The sequence below is a fragment of the Oncorhynchus mykiss genome, chromosome 12 (assembly GCF_013265735.2).
Source record: "Oncorhynchus mykiss isolate Arlee chromosome 12, USDA_OmykA_1.1, whole genome shotgun sequence".
In the NCBI taxonomy this organism is placed as follows: domain Eukaryota; kingdom Metazoa; phylum Chordata; class Actinopteri; order Salmoniformes; family Salmonidae; genus Oncorhynchus; species Oncorhynchus mykiss.
Window position 1 is genome coordinate 26,005,035 of NC_048576.1, and position 20,113 is coordinate 26,025,147.

The 20,113-nt window shown below is 42.5% G+C and overlaps 1 protein-coding gene across 1 annotated transcript in view; it reads left to right on the forward strand.

The window, feature by feature from the left end:
• The first annotated feature begins 13,949 nt into the window (after window positions 1-13,949).
• rnf128a (ring finger protein 128a) overlaps window positions 13,950-20,113 on the forward strand; it is a 31,373-nt gene continuing 25,209 nt past the window's right edge. The window contains exon 1 of the mRNA XM_021623184.2: window positions 13,950-14,496. Coding sequence (XP_021478859.2) covers window positions 14,070-14,496 — 427 coding nt within the window. The 5' untranslated portion in view covers window positions 13,950-14,069. The remainder of the gene's footprint in view (window positions 14,497-20,113) is intronic.

Here is a 20,113-nt window from a genome sequence, read left to right on the forward strand (position 1 = left end):
CACAAAATGTGTGTATACATTCTCCTCAACAGTTGTCACCCTCTTCTACTGTTGCCAGGAGATAGATAGGCCTATTTGATGTCTCTGATGTCTCCTCCGTCTCAGCAAATTAAACTTAATTGTAGCAACACTTTGCACACACATAAGATGTATATCTAGATTAATAGGATAGTAGTTTTTTATTTACACATATTTTCATTATTAGCTTCTTGATGTGCACTACTATAAAACTGTACAACACAGACATAAAACACCCTTATCCTTCAAAAAATTGTTTTTACTTAAAAGTAAATAATATTATGTATTTCTGTGTACAATTTTTTTTTTTAAATAGATGAATAGATAACTTAAGACAAAGAGATTGATATCATTCAGTATAACTGTTTAGTCATATGGTGTGACTGAATGATAATTTTGGCTGTACCATATGATTTTTCTCACGTAAACATGTTTTACAGGCAACTGCTTGTATACCCATGTGAGAACTTGACTTTTACCTTAAGTATGCATCTTGAGTATCAAAATAATATACAAGCTTTTCAAATAATTGAAAAATGTTATTGTTTTTTAGCGTTTTCTGGGAGGGGTAAAACCTGACAGGGAGTGGAAATGTGAACTTATTACATTGTGCCTCACAGGCATCTTAATGATGTGACATATTGTCACTAGTATATCATCATGTGATTTGATCCAAAATGGTGACTTTATGTCAGTTGCAACGAATGATAATCATGAAGGCTAATTTTCCAGACAAAAGTATTTAAAGTATTTAAAACCTTTCTGCCTAAACTGTCTTACCCATATTAAAATGTAGTGCAGTAGACCATTATAAAATCATGCCAGAATAATCTTTTGACGGTTTTGTTATGATTTAAGATGTTTTATTAACACTTATAGATTGTATAATTTTTTGGGGACAGGTGCACAGAATGAAAAAATGACAATCTTTTCACATCTAACCATTAACTCTTTTAGGACAAAGTAAAAGAGAAAGAATGTAGTTTCATAACATCAAATGTATATATATTGGTTGTTGATTTTTGTAAAATATTTCATTCGGACACCAAAATATGCACGTCAAACCATTGACCCATTTACATTCTAGTTGTGTTTACCCAGATTGCCTTTCTCAGAAATTCAGATTTGTTGACAAGACCCTTCTGCTGCAGCAGAGTAACCTCCTGTCATGTACTGTCATGTTGTGTCTTGTCTCTGTCCTTTCCCTTCACCCTGTCTCCCTCTGCTGGTCGTTGTTAGGTTACCTTTTCTCCCCCTCTTTCCCCCAGCTGTGCCTTGTCTCCTCCTAACCACCTCGTCACCCCGTTTCCCACCTGTTCCCTTTTTCCCTCTGATTAGGTCCCTATATCTCTCTCTGTTTTTGTTCCTGTCCTTGTCGGATTCTTGTTTGTTGTGTTTCATGCCTGAACCAGACTGTCGTCATGTTTGCTGTAACCTTGTCTTGTCCTGTCGGAATCTGCCGGTCCGTCTGAGCCTACCTATGTTTGGTAATTAAAGAAGCTCTGTTTAAGTTAATTCGCTTTTGGGTCCTCATTCACTCACCGTAACAGAAGAATCCGACCAAGAATGGACCCAGCGACTTCGGATCCTCTCCACTCAGCCGTCGGGATCCAGGGAGCGATGCTAGGCAGACACGAGCAGGAAGTGTCTGCTGCTCGACATGCCGTTGAGACCCTGGCCACCCAAGTCTCCAACCTCACAGAACAGGTTCACCATCTCCGCCTCGATCCACCGGCCACTTCCAGGGCTTTCGAATCTCCGGAGCCCAGAATCAATAACCCGCCGTGTTACTCTGGGGAGCCCACTGAATGCCGCTCGTTCCTCACCCAGTGTGATATTGTGTTTTCTCTCCAGCCCAACACTTACTCCAGGAGCACTGCTCGTGTCGCCTACGTCATATCTCTCCTTATTGGACGGGCTCGTGAGTGGGGCACGGCAATCTGGGAGGCAAGGGCTGAGTGTACTAACCAGTATCAGGACTTTAAGGAGGAGATGATACGGGTTTTTGATCGATCTGTTTTTGGGGAGGAGGCTTCCAGGGCCCTGTCTTCCCTATGTCAAGGCAATCGATCCATAACAGACTACTCTATTGAGTTTCGCACTCTTGCTGTCTCCAGTGGCTGGAACGAGCCGGCCTTGCTCGCTCGTCTTCTGGAGGGTCTCCGCGCAGAGGTAAAGGATGAGATTCTCTCCCGGGAGGTTCCTTCCAGCGTGGATTCCTTGATTGAACTCGCTATTCGCATTGAGCGACGGGTTGATCTTCGTCACCGAGCTCGTGGAAAGGAGCTTGCGCTCTCCGTGGCCCCCCTCTCCGCATCACTACCATCTTCCTCTGCCGGCTCGGGTGCTGAGCCCATGCAGCTGGGAGGTATCCGCATCTCGACTAAGGAGAGGGAACGGAGAATCACCAACCGCCTCTGTCTCTATTGCGGTTCCGCTGGTCATTTTGTCACTTCATGTCCAGTAAAAGGCCAGAGCTCGTCAGTAAGCGGAGGGCTACTGGTGAGCGCTACTACTCCTGTCTCTCCTTCAAGATCCTGCACTACCTTGTCGGTCCATCTACGCTGGACCGGTTCGTCAGCTTCCTGCAGTGCCTTAATAGACTCTGGGGCGGAGGGCTGTTTTATGGACGAGACCTGGGCTCGGGAACATGACATTCCTCTCAGACAGTTAAAGGAGCCCACGGCCTTGTTCGCCCTGGATGGTAGTCCTCTCCCCAGGATTCAGCGTGAGACGCTACCTTTAACCCTCACTGTTTCTGGTAATCATAGTGAAACCATTTATTTTTTAATTTTTCGTTCACCTTTTACACCTGTTGTTTTGGGCCATCCCTGGCTAGTTTGTCATAATCCTTCCATTAATTGGTCTAGTAATTCTATCCTCTCCTGGAACGTCTCTTGTCATGTGAAATGTTTAATGTCTGCTATCCCTCCTGTTTCCTCTGTCTCTTCTTCACAGGAGGAGCCTGGTGATTTGACAGGGGTGCCGGAGGAATATCACGATCTGCGCACGGTGTTCAGTCGGTCCAGGGCCACCTCTCTTCCTCCACACCGGTCGTATGATTGTAGTATTGATCTCCTTCCGGGAACCACCCCCCCCCAGGGTAGACTATACTCTCTGTCGGCTCCCGAACGTAAGGCTCTCGAAGATTATTTGTCTGTAGCTCTTGACGCCGGTACCATAGTCCCCTCCTCCTCTCCCGCCGGAGCGGGGGTTTTTTTTGTCAAGAAGAAGGACGGGTCTCTGCGTCCCTGCATAGATTATCGAGGGCTGAATGACATAACAGTGAAGAATCGTTATCCGCTTCCTCTTATGTCTTCAGCCTTCGAGATCCTGCAGGGAGCCAGGTTTTTCACTAAGTTGGACCTTCGTAACGCTTACCATCTCGTGCGCATCAGGGAGGGGGACGAGTGGAAGACGGCGTTTAACACTCCGTTAGGGCACTTTGAATACCGGGTTCTTCCTTTCGGCCTCGCTAACGCTCCAGCTGTCTTTCAGGCATTAGTCAATGATGTCCTGAGAGACATGCTGAACATCTTTGTTTTCGTTTACCTTGACGATATCCTGATTTTTTTCACCGTCACTCCAGATTCATGTTCAGCACGTTCGACGTGTCCTCCAGCGCCTTTTAGAGAATTGTCTTTTTGTGAAGGCTGAGAAGTGCACTTTTCATGCCTCCTCCGTCACATTTCTCGGTTCTGTTATTTCCGCTGAAGGCATTAAGATGGATCCCGCTAAAGTCCAAGCTGTCATTGATTGGCCCGTCCCTAAGTCACGCGTCGAGCTGCAGCGCTTTCTCGGCTTCGCGAACTTCTATCGTCGTTTCATCCGTAATTTCGGTCAGGTGGCAGCTCCTCTCACAGCCCTTACTTCTGTCAAGACGTGCTTTAAGTGGTCCGTTTCCGCCCAGGGAGCTTTTGATCTCCTCAAGAATCGTTTTACATCCGCTCCTATCCTTGTTACACCTGACGTCTCTAGACAGTTCGTTGTCGAGGTTGACGCGTCAGAGGTGGGCGTGGGAGCCATTCTTTCTCAGCGCTCCCTCTCTGACGACAAGGTCCACCCATGCGCGTATTTTTCTCATCGCCTGTCGCCGTCGGAACGTAACTATGATGTGGGTAACCGCGAACTGCTCGCCATCCGGTTAGCCCTAGGCGAATGGCGACAGTGGTTGGAGGGGGCGACCGTTCCTTTTGTCGTTTGGACTGACCATAGGAACCTTGAGTACATCCGTTCTGCCAAACGACTTAATGCGCGTCAGGCGCGTTGGGCGCTGTTTTTCGCTCGTTTCGAGTTCGTGATTTCTTATCGTCCGGGCTCTAAGAACACCAAGCCTGATGCTTTGTCTCGTCTCTTCAGTTCTTCAGTAGCCTCCACTGACCCCGAGGGGATTCTCCCTGAGGGGCGTGTTGTCGGGTTGACTGTCTGGGGAATTGAGAGGCAGGTAAAACAAGCGCTCACTCACACTCCGTCGCCGCGCGCTTGTCCTAGGAACCTTCTTTTCGTTCCCGTTCCTACTCGTCTGGCCGTTCTTCAGTGGGCTCACTCTGCCAAGTTAGCCGGCCACCCTGGCGTTCGGGGTACGCTTGCTTCCATTCGCCAGCGTTTTTGGTGGCCCACCCGGGAGCATGACACGCGTCGTTTCGTGGCTGCTTGTTCGGTCTGCGCGCAGACTAAGTCCGGTAACTCTCCTCCTGCCGGCCGTCTCAGGCCGCTTCCTATTCCCTCTCGACCGTGGTCTCACATCGCCTTAGATTTTGTCACCGGACTGCCTTCGTCAGCGGGGAAGACTGTTATTCTTACGGTTGTCGATAGGTTCTCTAAGGCGGCTCATTTCATTCCCCTTGCTAAGCTTCCTTCTGCTAAAGAGACGGCACAAATCATCATCGAGAATGTTTTCAGAATTCATGGCCTTCCGTCAGACGTCGTTTCGGACAGAGGTCCGCAATTCACGTCTCAATTTTGGAGGGAGTTTTGCCGTTTGATTGGGGCTTCCGTCAGTCTCTCTTCCGGCTTTCACCCCCAGTCTAACGGTCAAGCAGAACGGGCCAATCAGACTATTGGTCGCATCTTACGCAGTCTTTCTTTTCGCAACCCTGCGTCTTGGTCAGAACAGCTCCCCTGGGCAGAATACGCCCACAACTCGCTTCCTTCGTCTGCGACCGGGCTATCTCCTTTTCAGAGTAGCCTCGGGTACCAGCCTCCGCTGTTCTCATCTCAGTTCGCCGAGTCCAGCGTCCCCTCCGCTCAGGCTTTTGTCCAACGTTGCGAGCGCACCTGGAAGAGGGTCAGGTCTGCACTTTGCCGTTATAGGACGCAGACTGTGAGGGCTGCTAATAAGCGTAGAACTAAGAGTCCTAGATATTGTCGCGGTCAGAGAGTTTGGCTCTCCACTCAGAACCTTCCCCTTAAGACGGCTTCTCGCAAGTTGACCCCGCGGTTCATTGGTCCGTTCCGTATTTCTCGGGTCATTAATCCTGTCGCAGTTCGACTCCTTCTTCCGCGATACCTTCGTCGCGTCCACCCGGTCTTCCATGTCTCCTGCATCAAGCCCGTCCTTCGCGCCCCCGCTCGTCTTCCCCCCCCCCCCCCCATCCTTGTCGAGGGCGCACCCATCTACAGGGTCCGTAGAATTTTGGACATGCGTCCTCGGGGCCGTGGTCACCAGTACCTCGTAGATTGGGAGGGGTACGGTCCTGAGGAGAGGAGTTGGGTTCCCTCTCGGGACGTGCTGGACCGTGCGCTGATCGAGGATTTCCTCCGTTGCCGCCAGGTTTCCTCCTCGAGTGCGCCAGGAGGCGCTCGGTGAGTGGGGGGGTACTGTCATGTACTGTCATGTTGTGTCTTGTCTCTGTCCTTTCCCTTCACCCTGTCTCCCTCTGCTGGTCGTTGTTAGGTTACCTTTTCTCCCCCTCTTTCCCCCAGCTGTGCCTTGTCTCCTCCTAACCACCTCGTCACCCCGTTTCCCACCTGTTCCCTTTTTCCCTCTGATTAGGTCCCTATATCTCTCTCTGTTTTTGTTCCTGTCCTTGTCGGATTCTTGTTTGTTGTGTTTCATGCCTGAACCAGACTGTCGTCATGTTTGCTGTAACCTTGTCTTGTCCTGTCGGAATCTGCCGGTCCGTCTGAGCCTACCTATGTTTGGTAATTAAAGAAGCTCTGTTTAAGTTAATTCGCTTTTGGGTCCTCATTCACTCACCGTAACACCTCCATGCTGCCAGGTGAATACTAGAGCAAACCACAGACACCTTCTCACCAGTAGCCTGCAAAGGATACTATAAAACCACAATATTTGGTAATGTTCATCATTTATTTGCATTTCTTTCATTTGATTTGAGTTAATCAGGGATTTTGTTTTATACATCCTTCGTGTTTTTGTTTTATTAATATTTTATTGCTTGTTTGCTTTTACTTCTTTCATTGTTTTACTCTAAAATGTGTTGATTGTATACTATTTTAAATAGTATAATAGTTTGATTTGATTCATTATACAATTCCCTTTGTTAAAGTAGGAATATGCATGAATGTATAATTTTGTATGTTATACTCACTGTATTGTTGAGTACAGGAGTTGGACACACTACCATGTCTCTCTCTCTCTCTCTCTCTCTCTCTCTCTCTCTCTCTCTCTCTCTCTCTCTCTCTCTCTCTCTCTCTCTCTCTCTCTCTCTCTCTCTCTCTCTCTCTCTCTCTCTCTCTCTCTCTCTCTCTCTCTCTCTCTCTCTCTCTCTCTCTCTCTCTCTCTCTCTCTCTCTCTCTCTCTCTCTCTCTCTCTCTCTCTCTCTCTCTCTCTCTCTCTCTCTCTCTCTCTCTCTCTCTCTCTCTCTCTCTCTCTCTCTCTCTCTCTCTCTATATATATATATATAAACCAGTGGATGGCCATCAATGCTGCTTTTGTTCCTGTGATGCCATCTGGGGACCGCAGGTCCTTAGGTCTGCCTCAAGACCCCCATGACAACACACTTCTGTCTTGTCTGTCTGCAGGCTTACTCTGCCCTCTCGCAGACCCCCTGAGCCTGAGTGAAGCTGCTCTCCGCGAACCCGGTAACACACCTGGTAGAGGGGGACAGGAGGGGAGGATAAAGACACACCCCTGGGAGCCAGATATGGGGCACTGCTTTTAGCTGAGGCGGATTTTCAAGCCGACAACTATTCGTGGTTCATGACCTGCTCACAAGCATATTTACAATATCAAATTTCCTAATGTTGACCTTCAAGTGGGGCTTTCAACTTTAAAACTTAAGAGTCCACTTAAGAGAGCAGTTATGGCAAACATGCTGTCCATTCCTGAGGTTAGACTGAGTATTAATTACATGGTACAGTGCAGGTTCAAATCAAACATGATTTTCATGGTACATTCTGTCTACACATAATATTAAGCATTGATTCATTAATTATGTAAAATGTAGACACTGTAATCAGGAGGGCTGTATGCATAATGTTTCTACAACTTAAAGTAACTGTCCAGTGTTTCCAGATTTCTATGAAATATGACCTATAATTAATTACACTAAGAGTAGAATAGTTTTCTTCCAAAAAAAGTGTAATAAAGGATGTTAAAAAGCAGATTTTCTGTATTAGAGTGGTGTTGGCGTACCCCAACAACAGAATGGTGTGGGTGTATAGCGGTCATTAAAAATATTAATGCGAGTATTCCTCTGATTGGTCAGCTCATCCTCCATAGGAGGATGACATCATCCTCTGAGGAAATGGCAAGCATTTTTGAAGCGGTCTGTTTGAGATACAAGGTTGAGGTGGGGTTTTTCAGATGTTTTTTTCTCCAATTTATGCTTTGGCCACATATGAGTATAGAATGCGTCAACAACATTATTTGGGTATGGAGTTAACAGTTTATCAACTTTTAAAAGTGAGATTTTAACTGGACAGTTACTTTGTGTATGCTGGTTTTTCTTTTTTGTTCATTCAGAATCAATTTTGTCAACTGCTGTGGAGCTGAAAGACACATTTTGTGCATATCCCTGACCTCTGTCATCTGGGAGGAGAGAAAGAAGAGGTTCTCATCACCAAGGTGTATAGAATGACAGACATGGCTTTGGATAATATATTGGACCACAATATGTCTGAAATTAATTTGTTCTTTGTTAACATGATTAGGCAGTCACATTTTATTGTTAAATTCTGGAAATATTTTTGTAGATATTGTTTGTGGCAATTTTCATTTTTTTCTGAGTATCTGGAGAAAAAGGAAAACTTTTGGTTTTTGTTTCATTAGTCCATTGTTGATATAGTCCCAAAATGTTTTGTATTTTTTTTTTTTAAGGATCCCTATTAGCTGCTGCCAATGAAGCAGCTACTCTTCCTGGAGTCCAGCAACATTAAGACATTTACTTACAGTTAAAAATATTACATGACATTTCATTTATCCAATAAATTTAGTGTGTTCCCAAATACAATGCTCTTAGTTTAAAAATATATATATTTGGGACTAATTTATTCATTGCCACCCATTGTGAAACTAACTGCAGCTCTTTGTTAAGTGTTGCAGTGATTTCACTCACTGTAGTACCTGATGTGTATAGTGTTGAGTCATCCACATTCATAGCCACACTGGCTTTACTCAAGGCCAGTGGCATGTCATTAGTAAAGATTGAAAAAGCAAGGGGCTTAGACAGCTGCTCAGGGGAATTCCTGATTGTACCTGGATTATGTTGGAGGCTTCCATTAAAGAACACCCTCTGTGTTCTGTTTGACAGGTATCTTTTTATCTACAATATAGCAGGGGGTGTAAAGCCATAACACATACGTTTTTCCATCAGCAGATAATGTCAAAACAGCTCCCACAATCTTTTTATCTATTTCTCTCACTTTGTGTAAGTGCCGTGCTTGTTGAAAGTCCTTCCTTATAAGCGTGCTGAAAGTCTCTTCAATTTGTTTACAGTGAAATAGCATTGTGTCTGGTCAAACACCATTTTTTCCAAAGGCTATTTGACCCAGTAAAGGGGGCTTTACTATTATTGGGTAGCGGTATTACTTTTGCTTCCCTACAGGCCAGAGGGCACACATTTTCTAATAGGCTTAGATTGAAGATATGGCAAAGAGGAGTGGCAATATTTTCCCCTATTATCCTCAGTAATTTTCCATCCAAGTTGTCAGACCCCGGTAGGTAATTCAAAATGTACAATGCTTGTCTTTCATAATTTGATCAGTTATACTGGTGTAGTGTGAGCATTTGTTGCTGACATGTCATGCCTAAGTTTGCTAATATTGCCAATGAAAAAATCATTAAAGTAATTGGCAATATCACTGGGTTTTGTAATGAATGATGGAGCAGAGTTTGCCTTTCTGCCCAAATTTCATTTAAGGTGCTCCAAAGCTTTTTACTATCATTCTGTCATTTGTCTTTTTTTCATAGTATAGTTTCTTCTTTTTATTCAGTTTAGTCACATGATTTCTCAATTTACAGTACGTTTGCCAATCGGTTCTGCAGCCAGACTTATTTGCCATTCCTTTAGCCTCATCCCTCTCAACCATAAACATTTTCAATTCCTCATCAACCCACAGGGATTTGACAGTTTTTACAGTCATTTACTTAATGGGTGCATGCTTATTAGCAGTGGTGGAAAAAGTACCCAATTGCCAAACTTGAGTAAAAGTAAAGATAAGAGAATAACTCAAGTAAAAATGAAAGTCACCCAGTAAAATACGACTTGAGTAAAAGTCTCAAGTATCAAAAGTAAAAGTATAAATTATTTCAATATCCTTATATTAGGCAAACCAGATGTCACCATTTTCTTTTTTAAATTTTATTTTATGGATAGTCAGGGGCACACTCCAACACACTGAGTCCGCCAGATCAGAGGCAGTAGGGATGACCAAGGATGTTCTCTTGATAAGTGCGTGAATTGGATCATTTTCCTGTCCTGTTAAGCATTCAAAATGTAATGAGTACTTTTGGGTGTTAGGGAAAATATATGGAGTAAAAAGTACATGATGTTTTTTAGGAATGTAGTGGATTATAAGTAGTCAAAAAATATAACTAGTAAAGTACAGACTTAAGTAGTATTTTAAAGTATTTTTACTGAAGTACTTAATACCACTGCTTATTAGTAACTGGAATAAGCAATTTCATAAATGTGTTAAGTGCAGCGTTTGGTTTCTCTTCATTACACACCACAGACCAACAAACATTCTTTACAGCAACAACATAGGAATCGCTACAAAACGTATTCTATGACCTCTTATACACTATATTAGGCCCAGGCTTTGGAACTTTGGTTTTCCTAGATATGGCTACTATATTGTGATCACTACATGCGCTGGATTTGGATACTGCTTTAAAGCTAATTTCTGCAGCATTAGTAAAGATGTGATCAATACATGTTGATAATTTCATTCCTGTGCTGTTTGTAACCACCCTGGTAGGTTGACTGATAACCTGAACCAGGTTGCAGGCACAGGTTACAGTTTGAAGTTTTCTCTAAAATGGGCAGCCTGATGAAAGCCAGTCAATATTTAAATCACCCAGAAAATTTACCTCTCTGTTGATATCACATACATTATCAAGCATTTCACACATGTTATCCAGATACTGACTGATAGCACTTGGAATAGCAGCTTCCCACTAGAATAGGCTTTAGGTGAGGCAGATGAACCTATAACCATATCACTTCAACAGTATTTAACATGAGATCCTTTCTAAGCTTCACAGGAATGTGGTTCTGAATATAAACACCTCCACCTTTGGCATTTCTATATTTTCTGTAGATGTTATAAACATATTGCTACCACTATCATCAAAGGTATTATCTAAGTGAGTTTCAGAGATTGTCAGAATATGAATGTCATCTGTTACTAGTACATTTTTGATTTCATGAACCTTGTTTCTTGAAGTCGGAAGTCTACACACACCTTAGCCAAATACATTTAAACTCCGTTTTTCACAATTCCTGACATTTAATCCTAGTAAAAAATCCCTGTCTTAGGTCAGTTAGGATCACAATGTGAAATGTCAGAATAATAGTAGAGAGAATTATTTATTTCAGCTTTTATTTTTTTCATCACAGTCCCAGTGGGCCAGAAGTTTACATACACTCAATTAGTATTTGGTAGCATTGCCTTTAAATTGTTTAACTTGGGGCAAATGTTTTGGGTAGCCTTCCACAAGCTTCCCACAATAAGTTGGGTGAATGTTGGCCCATTCCTCCTGACAGAGCTTGTGTAACTGAGTCAGGTTTGTAGGCCTCCTTGCTCGCACACACTTTTTCAGTTCTGCCCACATATTTTCTATAGGATTGAGGTCAGGGCTTTGTGATGGCCACTCCAATACCTTGATTTTGTTGTCCTTAAGCCATTTTGCCACAACTTTGGAAGTATGCTTGGGGTCATTGTCCATTTGGAAGACCCATTTGCAACCAAGATTTAACTTCCTGACTGATGTCTTGAGATGTTGCTTCAATATATCCACATAATTGTACTTCCTCATGATGCAGCTATTTTTGAAGTGCACCAGTCCCTCCTGCAGCAAAGCACCCCCACAACATGATGCTGCCACCCCGTGCTTCATGGTTGGAATAGTGTTCTACAGCTTGCAAGCCTCCCCTTTATCCTCCAAACATAATGGTGGTCATTATGGCCAAACAGTTCTTTTTTTGTTTCATCAGACCAGAGGACAGTTCTCCAAAAAGTACAATCTTTGTCCCCATGTGCAGTTGAAAACCGTAGTCTGGCTTTTTATTTATGTCAGTTTTGGAGCAGTGGCTTCTTTCTTACTGAGCAGCCTTTCAGGTTATGTCGATATAGGACTCGATTTACTATGGATATAGATACTTTGTACCTGTTTCCTCCAGCATCTTCACAAGGTCCTTTGCTGTTGTTCTGGGATTGATTTGCACTTTTCGCACCAAAGTACGTTCATCTCTAGGAGACAGAACGTCTCCTCCTTCCTGAGCGGTATGACGGCTGCGTGGTCCCATGGTGTTTATACTTGCGTACTATTGTTTGTACAGATGAATGTGGTACCTTCAGGTGTAAGGAAATTGCTCCCAAGGATGAACCAGACTTGTGGAGGTCCACAATTTATTTTCTGAGGTCTTGGCTGATTTCTTTTGATTTTACCATGATGTCAAGCAAAGGGGCACTGAATTTGAAGGTAGGCCTTGAAATACATCCGCACTCCAATTGACTCAAATTATGTCAATTAGCTTATCAGAAGCTTCTAAAGCCATAACATCATTTTCTGTTAAAAGGCACAGTCAACTTAGTGTATGTAAACTTCAAACCCACTGGAATTGTGATACAGTGAATTATAAGTGAAATAATCTGTAAACAATTTTTGGAAAAAGTATTGTGTCATGCACAAAGTAGATGTCCTAACCAACTTGCCAAAAATTAGTTTGTTAACTTAACAAGAAATTTGTGGAGTGGTTGAAAAACGAGTTTTAATGACTCCAACCTAAGTGTATGTAAACTTCCGACATCAACTGTATGTTAACATGGTCTATTTTCAGAACTTTTCTGGGATGCTTGATTGTTTTCATTGCTTTACTTGGAAGCAAAGCAGAAGTAGACATGCTCATGTGATTTATGTTATTGCAGGGTGAGCTGCACACAGTGGACTTCCTGCTAGGGCACACCGCCTTAGTGCTAACAGTATAACTCTGGTTCATAGGCAAATTATTACTGCATACAATAGTTGCAGGACCAGCAGGGGCATTCAGGGCAGTTAGAGGGACATAAATTAGGTTACTTACATTGTGTTTTCCAATGCCCCTTGAAAAATGTACATTTTCTGATGCATTATGATAACTCAGTGACACAATGGTAGGGATTAACTGAGCTGGGCTTGGGTCATTGATAAATCATTGTCTCAATGCAGCCTTATAAGGCTGTGAAAGGATCCAGGAACCAAAATTGTTTGGGTGGATCCCATCCTCCTTATGAAACAAGCTTTGTTTCCAGAAGGTATCAAAACTGTCAATAAATGTTACACCCACAGAGCCAATTATGGAGGGATAAAAGTCTCCTGAAAAGTATAATGTCAAGATTTAGGGGGGGCACAGAGCCAGATAATATGGGGCGTTTGTTGGTGTCAAGCAAAGACCCAATCAGTTCTTTAAAATCCATATTCAGCTGTTCTGAGCTGCATGTCAGCAATCAAGTGTAAGATATATAACTTCCAAAATACAGAAATACAGCAGGCATGAATCATACCAGCAGTATTTCTGTATTTTTTAAGTTAAATATCTTGAATATTTTATTGCTGACATGAAAACCATTTTGGGACTATATCAACAATGGACTAATGAAATGAATACCAAAATATAGTTTCAGGGTGGAATTTTACTTTAAGTATAATTAAACCATTAAATAAAATAATCACATTTTAAAGAGGATTTTGTTTTAAATTGCAAGGGTTTTGACTTGTCAACTCGTCTTCCATATGCACATGCTTAATGTTTCCTTATGCCACAGGATAAAAACAAGCTACATGGGCTCTGGAAAAACTATACAGAAGGTAGAATATTTGAGTAAACATCCTGAAAATGAGGATATAGTTTATGGCTCAAATGTTTAGAGTAAACCACCTTAACTGGTTTCACATTGGGATTCATTTTTCAATTATTGATGCTGCTGCAAATATGTACAAAAGAATTGCCAAAGTTTTTTTGCTAGATCTGTGTTTTAAGCCTACGGTATCACATTATCTTGTGGACTTTTATGGCAGCAGTATTGTATTGACATTTAATGCGTTTGTTGACACTGCTCATTTTCAATCCTGCTAGAACATGTCCTCCTATACACATTTAATAGCGCACTGGCCCGAAACTAATGAAGACAGATCGTGTGTTGGAATACAACACTGCAATATTGCAAACAAAAGCATGTGTCAAATCAACAGGCTAACACTCACAGGTAAACCTGGACTTAAAGCTTGTGAGCAAGGTCCACTGAGATAAGAGAGACCACAACTGACGTAGACTTGGTTTATGTTACAGAGAAGGGAGGTATCAGTTTACTGCACTATAGTACAGCGCTCCAGGCAGCCGTTGACCAGGAAGACGGGGCTCGACTGAACTACAGGAGTTGCGAGTATGTTTGAGAGGAAAATGGAGAAGAAAGGCACACATAGATTTGGCTTGAGATTTCTCACATTGCTCTGCCTGATAACTGCTCAACATGCTGGGGCGGACATGATATTTACGAAAGCGATCGTTCAAACGCGTTACTTTAACACAAGTGACAACCAAACGGTGTTACAGAGCTGTGAGTGTGGATTATATGGGCTCCACTCTTCTGTCACCTCGGTTTCCGGAGAGGTGATTCTTCCTAATTCAAATCCCTTAGCCTGTGGTCTCCAGATAGGCTTTAACAGCTCAGAGCTGTGGATCGCCCTTATTCAGAGGGGGAACTGCACCTTCGCTGAGAAGATCAAGACTGCTGCTGAAAGTGGAGCCACTGGTGTGGTTATTTACAACCTTCCTGGTACAGGCGACGAGGTAACCCCCATGGTGCACCATGGTGAGTAATTCGGTTACCTTCCAATTGGTAGTGCTTCAGCCTTTTTGTTTTTCTATTCCTTACAGAATTGCAAGCTTAATAACTAACTAGAAAATGCCATTTACTTAAGTAAACTGAATTAAATGTGGTGACACTGATGCACATTTGCAACAATGTACATATGTGAGAGTGGATTCTCTGCCCTCACTAGCATGAAAACTAAATGCAGGCACAGACTGTGTGGAAAATGATTTAAGACTGAGACTCTCCAATACAACCCAACATGGCAGAGTTATGTGCATCCTTTCAAGCACACCCTTCTCATTAACCTGTGGTGAGTTTAAAAAAAATTGAGGTAGTTTTGTTATCAACTGTAACAGCCATTGGTGGAAGAAGGTGAGGACCAAGGTACAGAGTGGTACATGTTCATATTATTTATTCGAAGCTGAACACTAAAATGCAAAACAACAAAGAGAACAACCAAAACAGTTCTGTCTGGTCCAGACAAAAACAGAAAGCAACTACCCATAAAAACACAGTGGGAAAAGCTACCTAAGTATGGTTCTCAATCAGAGACAACGATAGACAGCTTATTTTATTTTATTTATTTATTTTTAAATTTAACCTTTATTTAACCAGGAAGGGCTCATTGAGATTAAAATCTATTTTTCAAGAGCGCCCTGGCCAAGATAGGCAGCACCAAGTCATTACAAAAAAATTACAGACAGACAACATGAAAAACTACAAGTAATCTAGTAAAAACCATTGAATTCACAATAGTATAAAACAGCAAATTAAAAACATTGACAGGTCAGGGAATCAGCCTCAAAATCCTTCATCAGTGATTTAAAAACACCAATCGGGACAAGTTCTTCCAGTTTAAAAGTATTTTGTAAGGTGTTCCAAAACTATGGCGCAGAGTACATAAAAGCTCTTTTACCAAATTCAGTTCAGACATTTGGAACAGTTAGCAGGATAAAGTCCAGCGAACGAAGAGAGTACCCACCACATTTCTGAACAATAAAAATGCACAAATAAAAAGGTAGTAAACCCAAAATGGCTTTGTAAATAAAAGTATACCAGTGACTGAGCCTACGAGTGACTAGAGAAGGCCAGCCAACCCTGGTATATAAAGTGCCGTGGTGTGTAAGGGTTTTGCAGTTTAAAATAAATCTCAAAGTGCCATGGTAAAGAGTGTCAATTGATCTCAAACACTGAGCGGAAGCATTCATATATAAAATATCCCCATAGTCTAGTAAAGGCATACATGTAGCTGACACTAGCCTCCTTCTGGCTTCAAAAGAAAAACAAGAAAATAAAATCCCAATTTCAGCTTCAATTTTTTTGTAAGTTGTTGAATATGCAATTTAAAAGAGAGGCCGTGATCAATTAAAATTCCAAGATATTTATATGAGGTTACAACCACAATCTCCTTGCCCTTACAGGTGAAAGGTTCAGAGGTCTATTTCTTGCATGAGAAAACACCATTAGTTTAGTTTTGTCAGTATTGAGGATAAGCTTCAATTGACACAAGCTTCAATTGACACAAGGTATGTTGGACAGTGTAAAAAGCAGTTTGCATGTTCTGGAAAGCTTTTGTAAGAGACGAGGCACAACAGTAAATAACAGTGTCATCAGCATAAAAATGAAGTTGTGCATTTTGGACATTTTTGTCTAAATCATTTATATAAATAGTGAATAAGAGAGGACCAAGTACAGAGCCTTGGGGCACACCATTCAAGACAGACAATTTAACAGACATAAGCCCATCAAATTGAGTGCACTGAGTTCTATCAGACAGATAGTTAGCAAACCATGCAACTGCATGCTCCGAAAGACCTACACTCGACAGCTGCCTCTGATTTAGAACCACACACGGCCAAACTTCAAATAAATACAAAACATAGAAAATGAGCATTGAATGCCCACCCTAGTCACACCCTGGCCTAACCAAAATAGAGAATAAAAGCCTCTCTATGGCCAGGGCGTGACAACAACAAAAAAATATTTCCTGAGCTTTCTTATCCTAGATACAGGACAGACAATGCAACTGTCTTTTTACCATTTATGAATGTGTTATTTAATGCATTTCTATGGGCAATAGTAGTAAAGGTCAATTTTTGGGGGGATACCTACAGGGGTCCTAAAATTCTAAATCAAATAGCTAAATGATCCATGGTATGACCACCTTAAAATAATTCACAAAGGCTTAGACTTTCAGGTTAACTGGTGGAAGACTAGTAGTGACTGGAATTTTTACCATTCAAGTCCCTGAAATGCATTGGGATTTATGGAAATACCGTGGTAGTGTGAAAATAATAAGTAGTATCAAAAGGTTTGTCAAGCAACAGTGCCCGTCTGCACATTATAAAGTTGTTTTGGTAGCTTGAACGGTTAAAGACCAGTGGCGTATCCAAATACTTACCATTCAAATCAAATTTATTTGTCACATACACATGGTTAGCAGATGTTAATGCGAGTGTAGCGAAATGCTTGTGCTTCTAGTTCCGACAATGCAGTAATAACCAACGAGTAATCTAACCTAACAATTCCAAAACTACTACCTTATACACACAGGTGTAAAGGGATAAAGAATATTTACATAAAGATATATGAATGAGTGATGGTACAGAACGGCATAGGCAAGATGCAGTAGATGGTATCGAGTACAGTATATTCATATGAGATGAGTAATGTAGGGAATGTAAACAAAGTGGCATAGTTTAAAGTGGCTAGTGATACATGTATTACATAAAGATGCAGTAGATGATATAGAGTACAGTATATACATATACATATGAGATGAGTAATGTAGGGTATGTAAACATTATATTAAGTAGCATTGTTTAAAGTGGCTAGTGATATATTTTACATCAATTTCCATCAATTCCCATTATTAAAGTGGCTGGAGTTGAGTCAGTCTGTTGGCAGCAGCCACTCAATGTTAGTGATGGCTGTTTAACACTGATGGCCTTGATAGAAGCTGTTTTTCAGTCTCTCGGTCCCAGCTTTGATGCACCTGTACTGACCTCGCCTTCTGGATGATAGCGGGGTGAACAGGCAGTGGCTTGGGTGGTTGTTGTCCTTGATGATCTTTTTGGCCTTCCTGTGACACAGGGTGCTGTAGGTGTCCTGGAGGGCAGGTAGTTTGCCCCCGGTAATGCATTGTGCAAACCGCACCACCCTCTGGAGAGCCTTGCGGTTGTAGGTGGTGCAGTTGCCGTACCAGGTGGTGATACAGCCCAACAGGATGCTCTCGATTGTGCATCTGTAAAAGTTTGTCAGGGTTTTGGGTGACAAGCCAAATTTCTTCAGCCTCCGGAGGTTGAAGAGGTGCTGTTTGGCCTTCTTACCATTTCAGTTTGTACGTGATGTGTATGCCGAGGAACTTAAAACTTTACACCTTCTCCACTGCTGTCCCGTCGATGTGGATAGGGGGGGTGCCCCTCTGCTGTTTCCTGAAGTCCACGATCATCTCTTTTGTTTTGTTGATGTTGAGTGAGAAGTTATTTTCCTCCGAGTGCCCTCGCCTCCTCCCTGTAGGCTGTCTCGTCGTTGTTGGTAATGAAGCCCACTATTGTTGTGTCGTCTGCAAACTTGATTATTGAGTTGGAGGTGTGCATGGCCACATAGTCATGGTTGAACAAGGAATACAGGAGGGAGCTGAGCACGCAACCTTGTGGGGCCCCTATGTTGAGGATCAGCGAAATGGAGGTGTTGTTTCCTACCTTCACCACAAGGGGACGGCCTGTCAGGAAGTCCAGGACCCAATTGCACAGGGCGGGGTTGAGACCCAGGGCCTCAAGCTTAATGATGAGCTTGGAGGGTACAATGGTGTTGAATGCTGAGCTATAGTCAATGAACATTATTCTTACATAGGTATTCCTCTTGTCCAGATGGTATAGGGCAGTGTGCAGTGTGATGGCGATTACATCGTAGGTGGACCTATTGGGGGCGGTAAGCAAATTGAAGTGGGTCTAGAGTGACAGGTAAGGTGGAGGTGAAATTATCCTTGACTAGTCTCTCAAAGCACTTCATAATGACAGAAGTGAGTGCTACGGGGTGATAATCATTTTGTTCAGTTACCTTTGCCTTCTTGGGTACAGGAACAATGGTGGCCATCTTGAAGTATGTGGGGAGAGCAGACTGGGATAGGGAGAGATTGAATATGTCCGTAAACACATTGGGATTGGTATTTATGCAAATGTTACCAACCTGCTCGATTCGGTCTTATGTAGCAACATTTGGAATTGTGTTTTTTACATTGGATAAAAGTAGAGACTCAGAGATAGAAAATGGTATATAATACATTACAGTTGAGGAACAATGGTAAGGTAATTCTGCTTTGATAGTTGATAAACTTGTTACCCCACTTTTGAGAAAATGTCCCTTGAATATTTTGGTACAGCACACCTACTGGAGAGCTCTTTTTTTGTCAACACCAGGTATTCCCAAACTGGGGTACGTGTACCCCCAGGGGTATGTGCAATGCCGTCGGGGGTACGCCAGATAAAAATGGGATTCACATTTTCAAACAGTACATTTATATTTTCCAACGGGGGTATACATTCGGGTGAGTTTTTTTTCTCGCCTGAGTAGCCTCGTTTCACTGCCAAAAATAAAATTAAACCATTTAGTGTTCAGCGAAATAACAACACAATGTCAAATACAGGTAGTCTAGTCAAATAATGAACATCCAATCACAATAACCATTACTCTTTCGCGGGAAAACTTCACTCTTGCGGAGACATTTAGAAACAACACATGACCATTTGAAAAATAAGCCACGGGGGTTTTTGAGCGAGAATAAAGACGACTTTTGAGTAGTGAAACATGTATAAAAGCAACAGATACCATTAATAAGAAGGGTCTAGAAGAGTCTTATATGGTAAGCTACCGAGTGGCTAGGACAGGCAAGCCCCATACTATTGTGGAGGACTTAATTATTCCTGCTGCCGCGGATATGGCTGGGACAATGATGGGGGAAAGGCCCAAAAAACTATACAGACAATGCCTTCATCAAACAACACTGTTTCATGACGCATCAGGGACATGGCAGGAGATGTTTTGAAACAATTACTTCTTTGCATACAAGCCAATGAATTATATGCGTTACAGCAGGATGAGTCAACAGATGTGGTGGGCCTGGCACAGCTCCTGGTATATGACTGTTACATTTATGGGGGGTCAATTAAGGAAGACATCCTCTTCTGCAAACCACTGGAAACAAGGACAACATGAGAGGATATTTTTAAAGTACTGGACAGCTTTGTGACATCAAATTGACTTTGGTGGTCAACATGTGTTGGTATCTGGTATCTGTACTGATGGCGCAAAAGCCATGACAGGGAGACATAGTGGAGTGGTAACGCGCGTGCAAGCAGTTGCTCCCGATGCCACTTGGGTACACTGCAGCATCCACAAGAGGCTCTTTCTGCCAAGGGAATGCCTGACAGCTTGAAATACGTTTTGGACACGACAGTGAAAATGGTTAACTTTGTTAAAGCAAGGCCCCTGAACACTCTTGTATGTTCTGCATTATGCAATGATATGGGCAGTGACCATGTAACGTTTTTTAAAATTGAGAGATGAGCTTAAAGTTTTTTTTCTCACTTGTCTGGCCACTTGCATGGCGACG